Genomic DNA, 18,818 nt, shown 5'->3' with positions numbered 1-18,818 from the left:
GTGAAAATAATTATCGTTAAAAATTACTATTAGTAACTTTAATACTGTCTCAAAATGATCAAAATTTATTTAAACAAAACTTAACTTTTTTTTTTTTTTGCTTTTGTTTTATTTCAGATTTATGACAAGAAATTGAAGCAGTACAAAGAGAGTGTGGCACTGGATGATTGGTTAACCGTCGCTGATGCCAAGAAACCGTCCCTCCAATCTGGTGCTGAAATTATTCGAGAGGAGTTGGATCTACTCAATTCTATTTTTATGAATCTGGTTCAGTGGACTAGCAATAGACTAAAAGACATAACAGCTATTTTATCTGAAGCTAATGTCGACATGAAGGTAAGAATTGAAAAAGTAATTTTCATCTTGACTATTTGATGGCGTATGTGATTGCAACAATAATAAGTCGATGTATCCCAAGACATTTTTTTGATTGTTATACCTTGGACGCACAGGTTGTTTGTCACATGGTGAAATCGAAGCTTTCATCAAGTCTATATTCAGACTTATGAATATTTGTCTAATGATAGTAGATAGTAATGATGGTAGATGGTATAAGATGCTCTTCCCATAACAGAAATAAGTACATCTTAGGTGCAGGTAAGCTGACTTGTTTTAACCTCTTCAGCCATTTGTTTGTCAAGCAAACTATAATCTTTGACGGTCCCAATCACATACATGCCCATTCACTCTATAGCTATAGTTGATCTATCCATTAATGAATCTTGATTGGATATTTTATTTTGGGCCACAGGTAAGGGGTAACTTTTCTCATGCTACAAAGCATTCTAACTTGGACTTTAAAAATATTGTTTATTCAGATTTGGGGAGGGGGGGGGCATAAAATATGGAGCCTTGCAATCTCTGTTTATATGAAAGCAAATGTTTGATGTATTTTTTCCAAAAACCTACTTGGTCTGTATTGGTAGAAATGTATTATTTGGAATAAATTGGAAGCAAAACATCTGTTCATATTGAAAGAAAAATTTTATGGTCTAGTAGATCTTTCATAAATCTTAAACTATCAGAAATCTCAACTTTGTAAATAAGATCCAGACATTTTGGGACCATTTCCTTTCTTTTTGATCCAGTGAATAAAAATATAAAATCAGCCAATGTAGCACAAAGGCTGAATTTTACAAATGTAATCAAATGACCAGCACATATATATAACAGCTCAAAAAATTGAAAATAGCATTTTCGTTACTGAATATGCAGAGTAATTGCACAGATTTTAAGAATATTCATTCTTGTTTTCTAATCAAGAATTATTTTATGTTTTTTACGTTTTTATTTAAACCAATTTGACATAATTCTTAATGTTACAGAATTTTTTTGGAGGGCGGGGTGTTATTTTGTGTGATTATTTATCTATTTACTTTATTAAAGACTGAATTTTATTACCATTTCATTCAAAATTAAACAATTCATCTTTAAGGTTGATTGTATTTTTTATTTTTTTTTTCATTTTTTAACTTTATTTTTTATTTATTTATTATTTTTGTACAAAAAAAAAATCATTGTATTATCAAACCTGGTCTTTCTTCAATCAGATATTCGTCCCTATATCACTTGTAGATGTGAGAAAGTAGTAGCTGAGGGTCAATCATACCAAGAAAACAAGACTTGATCACTTCCTGTTGCTAAATATTAGTTTTTGGGGACTAATTCTGAAACTAACAGTAACTGAAAACTGGTTAGTGAGAGTATACTGGCTGCATATCCATGTCTCAACAAAGGTGTTAGCAATTTCCCTTTGGTATATTTTTAATGGAAGATTAGCAGAGCACAGAATTTGTGAATAAAATTATTTTTTCTTTAAATGAAAAACAAATAAAAAATATAATTAGGTGCATCTGAAGTGCCTTTTAGCCTTGGTAAGCAATAATCTAGCAATTGTGCCTCAATAAAATCACTGTCCACATCACCTCACTGGGTAGGTGCCATTAGGAAGGACATTCAGCCTATAAAATCTTTCCTCAAATAAAGAAATGACAAATATCTTTATTTACTCATACTTCAAATCTTGATTTTGTTGTTGTTGCAACAGCATTTACCTTGATCAAGTTGAGCAAGAATCTTCCCTGGCCAGCATTGTGTCTCGTACATTGCTGATTCGTGCCCTGCACTCCTGTGCAAGATAGATTAACCTATTGTGATTCCATCATAAAAGACCAAACACTTAAGAATCAGAACTTGAACAAATCTTTCCTGATGATTGTTGCCCACATCCTCAGCTGCCTGCTGATGCATTTTTACCATCCAGACACGGATATAGAATTACATCGTACATCACAAATTAATTCCCTCTCCTGGCAATGAGTTGTCTGCTCAAACTATCAAGACTTTGTTACAGCAAGACGGATGGCAGAGACTTCAGGCTGAGACATTGGTAGAGAATAGTAAATGAAATGCAGTCAGCCTGCTGGCAGCATAAAATATGCTGAAGGCTGTCTTGCATCTTCCATCAAATTAAATTTATTGGATGGAGGAGGATCGTCTCAAAAAGACAGGCTATTTGGTTAATATTGATATATCCTTTCCAATGTTTATCATGGTTAAAAAAAAAATGCCTTATTTATATTTCATCAATCGATTAAATGAAAACAAAAATATTGGATGGTTTTAATGATGTACAAATAATTCTGGCAAAAATTTTTTATGTCTTTTTTTTTTTTTTTACTTTCAGTTTCAAATGGTAATAGACGAAAATATCCCTCTTCTTCGAACATTCCGTGCTGAACTGGCAAAACGTTCATCCATGCTTGTGGATGAAGATATGCAGGAGTTTTTCCAGCAATTCAATGAATTTGATAGCCTTTGCAGCATCCCTGCCAGCTACATGAGTTCCACATCAACTTCATCTGTGTCTACCATTTCCCAACACTCTCCGTTAGCTTCCCTGGACACTGTCAGCTCTTTCTCGTCTACAACCAAAACATCAGTGAAATCTATCCAGAAAGTCGGCAGAGATGCCAAAGGTGTAGCTTTATCCGACATATCTGAAGCTCCAGAGGTATCCTCTGTGAATGGCAATCTGCCCTCTGACACTACTTTACATATTTCAAAGCCGAAAGGCAAAGTAATACAGAATGTGATCAGTGTGGTCAAGTCAAAGGTTGAAACAAGTCCGGGCAACGTGCTAGAAATCTCCGCTGTTCTAAATCCTATCACAAAACAAAAGATGACGGCATTGGATGCATTCCAGTCAGGGTTACTTGATAAGAAATCTTGCATGTTCATCCATCCAAAGACGCATGCCCAAATACCTCTTTCCGATGCTGTCAAACATGGTTTCGTCAGCGGCCAAATCCAGCAGCAATTACACACGGCATGTGGCCTTATTGATCCAAACACAGGCAAGGAATGCACTCTAACAGAAGCTATTCAGAAAGGTCTTTTTGATCCAGTCACTAACAAAGTGGTTGATCCTTTAACTGGAAATATGATCCCAGTCAAAGATGCCAATGAACAAGGATTGATTTCCTCTAAATTACCCAGCATGCTTGGCATAAGCCCAGCTGTAAATGTCAGCGAAATTACTCAATCCCAAGCTTTGTTTGGGCTTAAAAGTTTCCCAGGTGCTGATAAAGCGCTTGGCTTAGCAGAGATTCTGCAAAAGGGGATGTATGATGAATTGAAGTGTAAAATATGTGATCCTATATCAGATCAGGAGATGACGATCTTGGAGGCTGTTGAGAAGGGTTACGTTAATCCTTCTCTTAAAGAGATTCGCCCCACAAAAGGTGCTGCATTGATTTCCCTTACAGAAGCAGTCGCTAAGGGTATTATTCACCCACAATCTGGACAGTTTCTGGATGTGAATTCGAGTAAGTGGATTTCATTGTCGGAGGCTCATCGCAGACAGCTGCTCATTCAACCTATGACTTTGTCGGATATCGTGCACAAAAGTGCTCTCAGGGAAGACGGTTCAATATTCGATGCAAACACAAACCAGACAGTCACATTTGCCGCAGCCATCAACAATGGAATTCTTAATGCCGATACAAAAAGTTTGATTATGACCAAAACTAATGATGTCCTTTCATTTAACGATGCCCTTCAAAGGGGTATTCTGGACTATAATGGGCAGATAACCGTGCCTGCCACGCAACAAAAGCTTTCAATCTATGATGCCCTCTCTGAAGGTCATATCAAGATTGCCAGCGAAGATATTTCCTTCCCACCTAAAACTGTACTTGACATCAATACAGGTTCTCTCTTGTCCATCCCAGAAGCATTCCAATCCGGTGTTTTGACACCTCAGGGTGAGTTTGTTGATTCTCAAACAGGAAGGAAACTCTCCATTATCGATGCAGCCAAGCATGGTTTCATCGATGAAGGAATTGCTGATCGACTAACTCAGAAAATGATTGCAGATCCAAGTGGTAAAATGCTGTCAGTTGTTGAAGCAATTAATGAAGGAATTTTAGACATAGAATCTGGAAACATATTAGATAAATCGGGTAATCTGTTGCCAGTACAGCGTGCTGTCGCAGAACAGATTATGACGCCAGACAGTGCACAGATGTTGTTGGATTTAGTTAGTCCACTAGTCATTTCTACGACCGTTACAACTTGTGTAGAGTCTGAGCCTGTAAAGGCTGTGCCAAAACCGATAACCATCTCCGAGGCAGTGTCAAAGGGTCTACTAGCAGAACAAGCCGGAACATTCAAAGATCCGAATACAGGGGAAATGATGACGATTGAAGATGCTATTTATAGAGGATTACTTTGTTTATCCACTCAATGGCCATCGAGTAATGTTCCAGGACAATTTCCTGGAATAGGATTTGATAGTACCGATTCACTTCCCAAACCAGATTTTCATCAGTCTGCGAAAGATCCTGTCACTCGAACGTCTCCAGATGCTGCCAGGTCTCAGGAGTCCATTATTGAATCAGCTTTTGTCAGTAAATCTGCTGAAAACTATACATTTACCCAAATTGCAATGACGAAACCAGTTAAAGCCATTATTTCAGAAGTTCGCAACATGTTCATAAAATCTGTTGTTGATCCAAGAACTAAAAAAACCATCGATGTAGATGAAGCCATCGAGAATGGAATTTTAGATTTAACCTCTGGTCACTTCACCGACCTCACGACTGGCACAAAGCTGCCAATAAATGAAGCTGTGAAGAAGGGCTTCATCGTAGCCGAATATACAAGTGAGCCACCTCAAGTGGCTGAAGGCCCGATCAAGGAGACAGTTGCCTTTTCAATCACTGGAGTCCTTGATCCAATCACCAAGGAACGGTTGAGTGTAAGCCAAGCTATTCACCAAGGAGTCTTAGATCAAGACAAAGGCCAGTATGTTGGATTTGAAAATGGCAAGGAGAAGCGAATACCGATTAGTCAAGCTATTGAAATTGGTCTTGTTATAGCTGAAGACTTGAGCTCCGTACCACAAGCTATAAAAGCAGATTGGGTACGAGAAACGAAAACGTTTAACCTGAACAGTGTTGTTCACCCTGTGACAAGCGAGGTAATGACGGTGGCTGAAGCCATCGACGAGGGAATCATCGATGCAAGTCGAGGGCTTTATGTCAACCCTTTGACCATGGAAAAGATGTTTATCACGGAAGCAATTGAAAAGAAACTTATTGATGCTGAACTTTCTTCAATTGTGCCAACCATTGAACAAGATGGCAACCGTATCATTACTACTAAGCAGACAACCGTAGCAGTGTCTTCTGTACTCGATCCAAGAACAGGAAAGAAGATGTCTGTCAACGAAGCCATGAATGAAGGAATATTTAGCCCCGCTAAAGGAACTTACACGAACCCTATGACAGGTGAAATCTCATCATTAGATGATGCCATTCACAAAGGGCTGATATTCACAGAAACTGCTGAGCTCCCAAAGACAGAGAGAGTCGAAATCAGTAGCATCCATATCACTGAAGATGAAGAGGCATTTGAGACGACCATAGTGGAAGATGTCGCTTCAAAAACGGTCACCTTGAGCATTACAAGCGTTATTGATCCTGTCACTATGGAAATGGTGTCCTACGATAGTGCCGTAGAAAAAGGTGTCCTCAGTGTTGAAAAGGGTCTTTATACAAACCCTTCCACAGGTGAAACTATGGCTATAACAGCAGCTCTTGAAAAGGGCCTGATTCACGGCGAGGTGACTTCACAACAAAACACGGAAGACGTTCTGAAAAGTAGTATCATGGCAGAATCACCTGAATTTCCACTGAGTAAAGTGACTTCTGTCGTCGATCCGAGAACTGGCAAAGAAATATCTCTATCAAAAGCCATGAAAGAAGGGATCGTAGATGTGGATCAAAACACATTCTTCGATTCTAGATCTCGAGAGCATTTGGATTTGAAAGACGCTTTAAAACAAGGTTTCATCAAAATGTCTAAAACTACAGATATTTCCCAACTTACTTCTTCGACAGCTGCAGACAGAGAAAGTACTACCCTTACACAACCTGAAATTCTTGATAAGAGTACCACTTCACCAAAATCTCCAACTCTCATCGATATGAAACTAGAAAAATCTGGTGTCACGGCTTCTGGGGGTGTTAGCAATCAATCTCTCGCTACAGAATCCATAAATATTGAGTTTGACGTTGAGAGAAATGTTGACGATTCTCTGCTTCCTTCGGGAGAACGTCTCTCTAAATTGGATGAATTACAGGATGGCCAACCTCTTAATGTTGGAATTTCATATGCAGAAGCAGCACGGTTAGGCCTTATCGACCAAGATACTGGATTGATCACTGTGCCTTCTTTGGGAACAACAATGACTATTTCCGAAGCAATTGACCAAGGAATTATTAACATTGAGAAGGAAGCCATTACCGATTCTAAAACTGGTGCCAAATATACTCTGCAAGAATGTTTCCAGACCAACAAAATTGATCCAAACACTGGAATGATTAAAAATGAAACGGATCGCTCACGTCTGCAAGATTTGGCTCTAGAGGAGGACCAAAAGTCTATTAATCTTCTTGATGCTGTTGCTCTTGGATATTTTGACGCCGACAAACGTCTCTTCCTTAGCAAAAAAGGACAACAATTCACACTTGAGCAAGCCATAAAGAATAATTTCATCAGCGTTGACTTTATTTCTGTGGAAAACCTTTCAACCAATGAAAAAATTCCATTTGAAAAAGCACTAAAACTTGGATTAGTTGATAAGCGAACTGCAGAAGTAACTGATACAAAAAATCTGAAAAAAGTTCCATTGAAGTCTGCTATCGACAGGCACATTGTTGAGAGCATGTACGAGCCGGGATCCAGTAATATATTTGATCCAAAAACACAACAGGTGCTTTCTGTAGACACAGTCATTAAAAAGGGTCTGGACTCTGGGTCCCACATGGAAGTTTATGATAGTAGAAAAAATGAAAATGTACCATTAGCAGAGGCTATAGAAAGGGGGATCGTTGACCAAAAGTCTGGGAAGATCCTTGATCCAAAAAGTGGGCAGAAATTAAATGCTAAAGAAGCTGTGAAAATGGGACTTCTTGCCGTTGTTGGTGCTCCAATACTTGGCCCAGTTTTGGCGGGCAAGGCAGTTTGTGATGCAGTGAAAAAGAAGCTGGATGAAAAGAAATCTCCACAGAAACCAGAAGTGCCACCAAAACCATCTCTGCAAAAGGAGAAGAATCAAGCAACCCCTACAATAGCATCAAAGCCATCCACGCCTACCAAGAAAGCTGAAACAAAAGGTCCAACAGTACCGGAAAAACCGACGACAACCATTGTTTATGCAAAACCAGAGGATAAAATCAAGCCAAGTCTGCCAGGTGCTGCCAATGAAAACCAATCCCTTATCAAAACTCCATCTGTTGAGAGTAAATTTGGTGATTCGCCATCGTCTGATTCTGGTGTTTCAAGTGCACAAGAATCAGTATTGGGTAAACCGTTTTCATATCAATCAGCTCCATCTACAGAGAATGGCAAATTGGCAGGGGAAGAAGTTAGTTCTAATGTGGCTTCCGAAGCAAGTCTGAAAGATGGCAGTCGTGTAGTTATCGATTGGGAGAAAGGTTTGGTAATGGACAATCAAACGGGTGTACAGATGCCCGTCACTGAAGCTGTCCAGAAAGGATTGTTGAATACAGACATGGTAGAAGATCTAGCAGAGCAGGTCATTGCTCATTCAACTAAATCAGATGATGTGACCTTCGATTCCGAAAAAGGTCAATTGACACATAGCAAAACAGGTGAGTCTGTGAGTATCAAACAAGCTTTACATGAAGGCCTTATCAGTACATCAACAGCTCAAACTATTGCTACAGTTACTGGGGAATGTTTGCCGTCAGATATCATAGGAGCTGCCCGTGATGAGGAGAAACGTCCAAGTGGTACCATTATTTCAGAAGTTTATCAAAGTGTATCCAAAACTGAAACGGTCACTCATATTGAAACAAAACAAACATGGGAAGCTGGAGTGCCGCAATCAGAACCAGCAATGACATTAAATGATGCTATACATGCGGGTCATTTTGTGGCTGAAACAGGCAAAATTCTTGACCCCAAAACTGGAAATGCAATGTCAATTAAAGAGGCAATCCGTAGTGGAACAATTGACGGGAACAATTCTGTTATAATTGACCCAAAAAGTGGAAATTCACTCACTGTTAATCAAGCTATTTCTGAAAGGGTTGTTGATCCCCAAAGTGGGGAGCTTATTCACACTTTGACCAAGGAACGGATACCTTTGAATGAGGCATTGCTTGAAGGTTTGATCCCTGGTGATACAGCTGAAACAGATGCTGTGCCTGACAACATTGATTCTGGTCGACTGCCAATTTCATCTGCTCTGTCTAATGGTGCGAAGCAACCTTCGAGTGAAGCAACAAAATGTCTTTCTTTAAAAGAAGCAATTGATCAAGGATTAGTTAATAAACAAAGTGGTACATTTACTGATCCATTAACAAAGGATGTAATGTCGCTTGCTGCTGCCATCCAATTTGGATTAATTGATTGCGCAGGAGAAGAATTTGAACCAAGTTCATTTGAACGTCCTCGGCAGGGTTATATTGTTCAAGAAACACCAACTCCTGCTAAACCAGACAGAAAGACGGTCATTGTTACAGAAGAGACCAAAATTGATACGGCAGAATTCAATAAAGAGACTATCTCTTTGAAGAAACCTGTTGTACCTAAAAAACCAGGAATAGGAAGTAAGGTATTGGAGGTGACTGCATCTAAAATCCAAAATGGTGATTCCTCTCCATTAGATAAAAGAGAAAACACTGGAAGTGAGCCCCAAGAACTTTCCAAGAGACTCTCATTTGCTGAAGCTCTCGATCAAGGATTCCTTGATTTGGCAGCAAACCAATACACAGATCCCAAAACTGGATCACGTATGGCAATCTTGGATGCTATTAGAGAACAACTTCTTGATCCAAGCACGGAATCTGGAATAACTCCTGAACCAAGTGAAAAGATTTTGTCTCCCACTACAACCAATGATGCTGGTACGTTTGATCAGAAAACGAACAAGTTCTCTAAACCAATGTCAGGTCAACAAATGGGTCCCGAGGAGACTATCCCGGTTGTAAATAGAGAAGGTAAGAAGAAAGAACCCCAAGAACTTTCAAAGCGACTCTCATTTGCTGAGGCTCTTGATCAAGGATTTATTGATTTGGCAGCAAACCAATACACGGATCCTAAAACTGGATCACGTATGGAGATCTTGGATGCAATTAGAGAACAACTCATTGATCCAAGCACAGAATTCGAAATAACTCCTGAGCCAAGTGCCAAGAAAAGTTTGAGTCTCACTACAGCCATTGATGCCGGCTTATTTGACCAAAGTACCAACAAGTTCACTGAACCAATGTCAGGTCAACAAATGAGCCTTGAGGAGGCTGTTGACCGCGGATTCATTAATGGTCAAGCTGCAATTTATGACCTCAAAAGTCAGAAGATGTTGACCTTGCAAGATGGTTTGGATAAAGGAAAGATTGACAAAACCAGTGGGAAATTTATTGATGGCGACCAGAAACACAGTTTAAAAGATGCTGCCAAAATGGGACTAATCGCAATGGCTGGCATTGCAGGTGCACCGCTTATTGCTGGAGGCCTTCTTGTAAATAAAGCCCGAAAGTCTTTGATGAAACCAGATACTTCGATTACATCTCCTCCTCCAGGTTCGGCACCAGTTGCTATTGAAGTCACCAAATCATCTATGGTGTTACCAAATGTCATTGAAGTTGTAAAAGTCAAACAAATTGCACCCATCAATGAGGAAGCCATGACCCTGATGGAAGCGATTTCCAGTGGCTTCCTAAATCCTAAAACTGGTATGTACAAAATTCCAAGCTCTGGGAATTCAATTACCCTTAAAGAAGCAATTGACTCCGGTTTTATATATCCTACATCTGGTCAGGTGACCATTGATGGCGAATCCTATTCATTACAAGAAGCATTGGATAGAGACTTGCTCAATGATCAAGGTCAACTGATTGATCCTATATCAAAAAATAAAACAACTTTGGGTGATTTGATAAAATCTGGAGATATTGAAGAGTCTACAGTGGATAGCCACTCATCAAGCAAGATCACAATCAAGGTAACTGATAAGTTATCGATTGATGAAGTTTTGGATCCTTCCACTGGTCAGTTTATTGATCTAAAAACGGCTATAAAGAAAGGCATTGTTAATGTGGAGAAGGGAATTTATACCAATCCCATCACCGGTCAAACATTTAGCTTATCTCAAGCCCTGAGTAGTGATTTTATTCATGGGAGCATGGTTGACAGTCTTGTATCTCGAGAAGAAAAGACAAGAGAAGGCTACAAGGCAGCCATTTCCTTTTCTGAACAGAAAGATATTTGTATTTCATCTGTTACTGATCCGATGAGCGGAGAAAAAATGCCACTTTCTGAGGCAGTTCAAAAGGAAATCCTTAACATAAAACAGGAAACTTTCATCAACCAAAAAACTGGTGAAACTTTGAGTTTAGATGAAGCTCTTAGCAAAGGATACATTTCTGCCGAAGAAGGAGGTGTGAAACCTCGTAAGACCAAGCCCAGTGGTGCCACAGATGAAGTGACCGTTACAAAGAGGCATTCTATCAGTATTAGCCATGTGACCGATCCACAGACCCACACTGTCATGCCAATAAGTGATGCTGTGGAAGGAGGTCTGGTTGATCTTTCGGAAGGAGTTATTCGAAACAGGAAGACAGGAGAGCAGATACCATTAACAGAAGCTTTCAAAAAAGGAATGGTAAAAGGATCAGAATTTATTTCAGAGACCGATTCTTGTCCTAAAGATGATCTTGCATCATCTGGTTCAGAGAAAACTTTTCAAGTTCAAAACATTTTCGACTCTGCATCGGGCCAATTTATTCCAATTGAAGAGGCTATGAAAAAAGGCATCGTCGACCTACAGACTGGCACATACACAAATAAGGATGGCGAAAAAATGTCCATTTCTGAAGCTGCAAAGAAAGGTTTGTGCCAGAGTGAGAAAGTTTCTACTCCACTTGAGGCTGACGGTTCTGAATTATTGCCGATTAAATTTGTGGTCAATACTCAGACTGGTCAAGACTTAACCGTTACCGAGGCAATTGAACAAGGTATTGTGGACAAGAATCTGAGTCAATACTTCAACAAACAAACGGATGAGACGTTTTCAATTTCGAAAGCAATTGAGAAAGATCTGGTTAAAACAATCAAGCCTGCTGCTGACTCTCTTGTCAGCGTGCAGAAACAAGAAACGATCTGCGTAAGTGAGGTCGTCGATGGACGGACAGGAAAGACGTTCTCTTTAGATAAAGCCGTTAAGGCTGGAATATTTGATCCACGAAAAGGCGAGGTGATTAACCTCTCTACAGGTGAACATCTACGACTCGAGGAAGCTGTTACAAAGGGTCTGGTTAAAGTTGCTTCGACCTCACCCACTGAACTTTCTCTTGCAAAATCTGCTTCCTCTCTAAGCGCTGTGACTGATGCAAAGACTGGCCAGATATTATCTGTCGAAGAAGCAATTAAAGCTGGAATTTTAGATACTGAGAAGAAACTATTCACAGATACTCTTACTGGAAAAACTATATCTTTGGCCGACGCCATCAAAAAGAACCTGGTCTTTGAAGCAAAGAAAGGTAAAAAATGTGATATTCAAAAAGGAACATCTCGACATGTGAATGTTTCAACTGTTTTAGATACGTTCACGGGCAAAGAACTGACCCTCGAAGAAGCGATTGCGCAGAACATTATCAACAATGAAAAGAAGACTTACACCGACGTAGCATCAAACAAAGTATACAACCTTGAAGATGCAATGAAAGAAGGCTTTATATCCGGCTCTGTGCAGTCAGTTGTCACAACGAAGACAACGGTCTCCTCCCAGAAACCAGGAGTTACTTATAATGTTACAGGTGCTGTTGATCCCGAAGCAAACCAAATGATAAGCATGGCTGATGCTTTTGAGAAAGGAATCTTAGACCCTGCTGGAAATTATGTCGATATCAAGAGTAAGACAACATTGTCAATTACAGAAGCCATTCAGAAAGGCCTTGTCGAAGCAGAAATTGTTGATAGTGAAAATATCAAATCTGCCAAACCCGTAATGACTTTTAAGAATGCTCTTACTAAACGGTTGATTGATTGTAAAACTGGTGTGTTCACCGATCCAGCTTCTACCAATTTCTATTCCATTGACGAAGCTGTCTTATTAGGGATTCTCTCCGATGAAAACGGTGAGCCATTCAAGTTTCTCGAAGGTCCTCCATCTCCTCGAACACTTTCTTTCCAGGAATCTATTACTTCTGGGTTAATTGATCCGGAGACTGGAATGTTCTTTGAGCCAAAGAAAAAGACAGCTTACGGAATCCAAGAAGCAATCAATAAGAAATATCTCTCCCCGAAATTGGGCAGATCTAAGAAATCCAAGAAGGAATCTGTTGTGATATTGAAAGGTTCTCAATTACCAGCCGATACTAAGTTGGCTGTGGGGAAAACATTTAAACAAGCTATGGATGAAGGTCTTCTTGATCCGAAATGCAAACGATATGTGGATACTGAAAAAGGGATGGATATAAGTATCGAAGAAGCCGTGAAAAGTGGTTTACTCGGTGACCCCACAACCACTAGTGAACTGATGTCCTTTGAAGATGCTTCAAAATGTGGTCTCGTTGATCCCAAAACTGGCACCTTTACTCACCCCGTGACAAATGAATCTCTTTCTCTTGATGAAGCCTTCCAGTGCGGTTTCTTAGTACCCAGTCATGATGACCGACGAACAAAAGATGAAGAATTACCTTCTAATAAAGCTGTACCGATATCATTGTCAGAAGCTTTACGAAAAGGAGACCTTGATAGCAACACTTGGGTTTACACTGATCCGGCCAGTCACGTGACCATGCCATTAGAAAAGGCATTAAAGCTCGGTTACGTGGAAGCCAAAGTTGATAGCAAAAAAGACAAACGTTTGAAGGAGAAAAAAGTGGCACCGCAAGATCAATACGTCACTGTCACAGAAGGCTCTCCATTCAGCCCAGAGGAGAGCTCGCACTATGTCAATGGCGAATTACTCTCAAAGAGTGCTACAGAAATCCAGACGTTAGCTACAAGCTCTACCTACGTGACTAGTCCAGGTTTCTATATTGACTCTGCTGGTAAAGTTGTTAACAAACTGACTGGTGATGTGATGCCACTAAAGGATGCCATTGCTGCAGGACTTGTTTCTTCAGAGGCTGTCGAAGGAAGCAGTTCTCTTCAGGTAATCGGAGGACAGACCCCACCTGCTTTGGAGGTTGATGCTTTAGATTCCGTAAGTAACTTTGATGTTTTTTTATTCCCCCTCTTTTCCCTTATTCCTATTGCATTGATTTTATCATCTTCTACTTGACACCATTTTGTTCATAAAGTCTTTACAAGACATGCTGCCATTCACTGTATGCTTTTGACTAGATTTATGTGAGCTTTAAAATAAAAACACTTTATTTTGATGCTCTCATCCTCTGAAACGGTGGCTGTCAAATTATTATAAACTTTCGTAATTTGCAAGAAAACCATTTTTACAATGTTTCAATTGCAGAATAGGGACAGTTGAAACGACTGTCTATTTTTATTTTTTTATTTATTTATTTTTTTTTTTTTTTCATGCAGGGCTTCGCGAAAAAATTTTGTTAGGCTTAAATTGTATTTTTAGTTTATAAATAAAATCCTGAATTACTTTTAAAAGTCTACATTTTAACATTAAGTAAAAAAAAAATAAAAATAAAATTGCTGGCAGCCATGTTTGATAATTATTAAATTAAATCGCTGACAACCATGTTTGAAAATTATTAAATTATCAACTACTTTTTTTCTTTTTGACATTGATGGAATTTAATGAGTTAAAAACAATATAATTAATCAGTAGTTACAATGCTTAAATACCGCCCTGTGCTGCGGCTGAACAGACCAAACCTGCATCGATATACATTCACATTAATTCCTCAGATGTACCGGTGAGCTCCTTTTGCATTGTGTTTTGTAGTCCTGAACGTGCTGCTTCAGAATTTTGTGACTGAACATGTATTACTATCACATTTCTGGAGTTCTGTATTGATTAACTATCGTGATATTCCTAAGTTTTATGCATTCCCTAAACAGCTTAGTAGTCTCAGTCTATTGCGAAATGTTTTATGATCATGGCTTATTAAGGGGGGGGGGGTAATTATTTAATAATATTCACTAAAAGTACATGGCTTTCAGCAGACGATACAAAGTCTATCACAATTGTACTCAACTAAGACTACAGTTTAAAAGCTTCAGTGTAAATAAAATGTAATAGATGAGTTTTAAATGATCTCTATTCTATAATTGAACATTTAATCATGTTTCTTTTTCTCGCGTAAATTGAATTTATTTAATTGTATTCCATTTCAATGGAAAGATGATTTGTATGTTGCTTTGTTTAAATGTAAATTGCTTTTTAACTGTTTTAAACATATCAATGTTTTGGTTTCTTTAAAATCTCAATGTTTGTCAATGTCTGTAAAAACTTGTTTTAGTGTTTAAGTATTCAATAATAAAGATTAGCAGGAATGTGCCTGGATCACACACATATTCGCTGCTATTAAATTCTTAATATTCAAGAAAATAAAAATGCAAAAAAAATGTCATGTTTTTAGAACTCTGACATAGTTTTGGTTACAGACATGCAAGCAATATCTCTTGTAATTTCTTCATTTTAATATATTGTTTATTATGTGCAAAGTTATGTAATTAAAGAATAATATTTGTAGATGTTTAGTAGCTTACTAAAAAGTAAGCAAAGAAATATTTACTCCGTGAAATGTATGAAGAATATTACATTGAGTAAAAATATTTTATTTACTATTTTTTTTTTATATAATCGAAATATATTCATATTATAGACTGTATTGTATTTTATTTTCTATTTTAACTTCACTCTGGTCAATCAGAATAAATTACTTATTTCATCCTAACGATATCATGTCATATCCGTCTAGTGGGGACTTAAAAACTGTCAATATGTAAGCATGATTTTATAAATTTGAAAAATAATTTTTATTTTTCGTTTGTAATGACATGGATAAATGTGATTCTCATAAAATAGATAAAATGGTACAGTGGCTAGGGTTGTTAAAGAAAGGTTTATTGAAATAGAGTATCATAATGGAAAAATAGACATTAGTAAAAACTTTTTTACTAATGTCAGAAGTAAAGCACTTATCAATGTCATGCTTACTCTAAATATAGTCGATCCATATAGAAAAAAGGGATTGCAGGATATTCTATTATAACAAAACAATGGACGTTAGAGAGAAGAAAGTGGATTTTGGGTTTACTTTTGGCAGCCTTATAACTCATTTTATGGGCAATGTTTCTGACAAAAGGAGAAAAATTGCTGTTTTGTGTCAGAATGTATCCTAACACTTATCATTGGCTGGTTTTTTACCTTGAAATTTAAAAAAAAAAAAAAAAAAGTAACTCCTTATATCAAGTGGCTTCATGCATTGTTTAGAGTGGTTTTCATTAAAAAAAAATGTAAATAAATTTTAAAAAATAGGGTTGACTTTGAAAAACTTTTTTTTAATAAATAAAAAAATAAGCTTAAAAGTATATAATGAAATCAATTTTTATAAGATTAATTTAGTCCCTATTACTTATTAAGTGTTGATTGCTAACATATTCATCATAATTTGTTTTCTGTAGTCAACTCGGTGATGCTGGTAGCGTTTTAGTTTCGTGAACCCCAGGGCTCACAAATGGGTCCTTTGGAAATGTATGTCTTATACTCAGAATAATATGAGAGAAACAACTCTTTATTTAATTTATATAGATAAAAACAAAAAATATAACAATATAAATGTGAGTTATCCTTCTCTCCCAGAAGGCAACATGTAACCAACATTCAAGAATTTAGATTCCAAAGAATGATTACCCCTCGGAACGCTGTTTCATGCCTTAATAGAGTTCAAAACCATTATAATAACTAGGGCTGCGACAACAGGATATTCTTTTCATTCTTTTGATTCTTTGGTATATATATCAGACACAGACACACTTAATCAACTGAGAACCACATCCGTCTATATAAGAACATAAGATATTAACGAATATATACTCAAGAGTCAAAACAATGAAAAGAATATGCTGTTGTCACAGCCCTAATAATAACTTATAACTTAATAAAGTTCAAAACCAGCTTTGAAATCTAGTAGGCAACGTTCTTTTTCTCCTCCTTACAATCTCTTTCTCACAGAAGAGACATTGTGCTAGACAGATGCTCGACTGAGCTTCAATCTATGGTCCTCTGTCCTTTCTAAAGCATTCACAACAAACACTCATCTAGCTACAACCACTGTCAACAATTTCCCCTACTCTCTATCTATGCCTAAAATTAAACGAAAATTCCATGAACAAAGTTTCTTTCCTAGAATTGTCTGCCTATAGAACTCGATACTGTAGGGATGCTTCCCAGTTGACTACAGCATGGTAGTTTTCAAGTCCAATGTAATCAAGTTCTTAAGTCATCCTTTTAAATCAAATTTTACTTAATTTCCACCACTACTGATCATTATGGTGTTGTCTCATTAGCCATTATCCTCAGGTTGCTTTTGGGTCTTGATAATTGGTGATTCCCTTGTACAAAAAAATAAGCTGTTCTTGAGAAATGAGGTGAGAATCTTTGTTCACAACCAGCTGTATGTACAACCAAGAAATGTGGCAGAAAGTGTTTCATGAAAATAGAGTAGGTTGTGGCGACTGTCCTTAGAATATGCTTGAAACAGTGTGAGGGGAGGAGGCAGAGAAAAGTAAATTAGGTACTTATGCTATTGTCCAGGCACTTTACATAAAATATCAGAAGGCGCCAAACAAAAGTTTCATGATTTTTTTTCATGCAAACATTAGCTAATTTAATGAAAAATTAATTGAAAAATGAAACCAGTATTCTTGAATTGGACAATTTTTATGAAACTTTTAGGAAATCAAAATTCAAATTAAAAAAAAAAATCATTCATTGTAAAACAAGTTTCATGAATTAATATTTTTTTGAATATTAACTCATAGCAAACAAAAATCATTTTTTTTTTTTTTTTTTTTTTTTCAAATCAAGGTAAATATTTAGATTTTCTTTTTCTTTTCTTTTTTTTTTTTTAATAAACCAATTATAGCAAGCAAACGTCCTTATGATTTTTTTCATGTTCAGGTTAAGTTGCTTAGAATTTCAGTAACTTCCTGCATTTTCCATAAACCGCTCAGATGATTCCGATGATAACATGGTCGTTAAATTGCATAAATACCATAAATTTAAAAAAGTGACAAGAAAATCCACATCCCCTGATGAGTTTTCCATGTACATCGCAATGTATAATTTTTTTTTTTTTTTTTTTTCAAGTTGACGTGCTATTTTAGATTTTTATGCATCTCTGATGCAGCACATGTAGCTATCATTATCTCTGTCAATATTGATATTTTATTGATATTTTATCCCTAATTTCTCTTAATAACAATTCACTGTTACCTATCAAAGCTCAGTAGTGATGACCTAATTTACAACTTCCAGCAAATTCTTTTGACTGACTTACCTCCCTTGATAAAAGGGTTAGTGACCACCATCATCCTAGCAGCTTGTTTGCTTACAGAAGATCTTACTCCTTCTGAACATCCTTATTCCAGTCCCTAATTGTGAATTTTTCCTCTTGTTTTTTGCATTTGTATGAGTGAATTATTCCATTCAAAACAAACACATCTTTCCAGACCTAATAATAAAACCTTTACCTGTATTTAATAATTTATGCCATTCATAGACATTTTTTGCCAAAATTGTTGCACTGCTTAATCCCCTAAGCCATGTTCATGTGTCTGAGCTTTTAGAACAGAAATCACCAGCTTATGTTCAGCTGTTGTTGGTATCAGATGTAAGTGTTTGTTTCAATTTAGAAAAATGGTTGTTTTTGTCAAGAATTTTATAAATGAATCTTATATGAAATTATGAGACTAATTTATAGCTTTGAAATACATACATAATTCATAGAAGGCTGTTTACAATGTGAAAAATATGTTAGAAGCAGGAATGAAAACTAGACAAGACGAAGGTAAAAATGAAAATAAGTTCTTTGAAGGATGAGTTAACTTATTTATTAACCATTTTAATAATTTTTTCTCATGTTTTTAAACATGAAAAAAAAAAAAATTATTTTCACTTTTACCTTTGTCTAATCTTGTTTTCAGTCCTGCTTTTATCTTATAGCTTTCCACATTAAATAAATTATCTATGCACACACACATTTATTATATTTTAAAAACAATACTTATGCGCTCCCCATTTGGGGGTACCAAATTAGTCAAAGGGAAAATTATTCCAACTCGCATTTAGATAAAACTGC

General features: G+C 37.0%; 1 protein-coding gene across 3 annotated transcripts in view; it reads left to right on the top strand.

The window, feature by feature from the left end:
• Positions 1-18,818, top strand: part of LOC145279739 (uncharacterized) — a 454,893-nt gene that overhangs the window by 261,165 nt on the left and 174,910 nt on the right. For all 3 annotated transcript variants that reach the window (XM_080131038.1, XM_080131037.1, XM_080131039.1), the window contains 2 exons: positions 118-336; positions 2,687-13,744. In XM_080131038.1, coding sequence (XP_079987164.1) covers positions 118-336; positions 2,687-13,744 — 11,277 coding nt within the window. The remainder of the gene's footprint in view (positions 1-117; positions 337-2,686; positions 13,745-18,818) is intronic.

This window comes from Euprymna scolopes, chromosome 7, assembly GCF_053919585.1.
Source record: "Euprymna scolopes isolate OS-2025 chromosome 7, ASM5391958v1, whole genome shotgun sequence".
NCBI lineage: Eukaryota > Metazoa > Mollusca > Cephalopoda > Sepiida > Sepiolidae > Euprymna > Euprymna scolopes.
The sequence above is the reverse complement of the archived record's forward strand: the minus strand, read 5'-3'. Positions and strand labels throughout refer to the sequence as shown.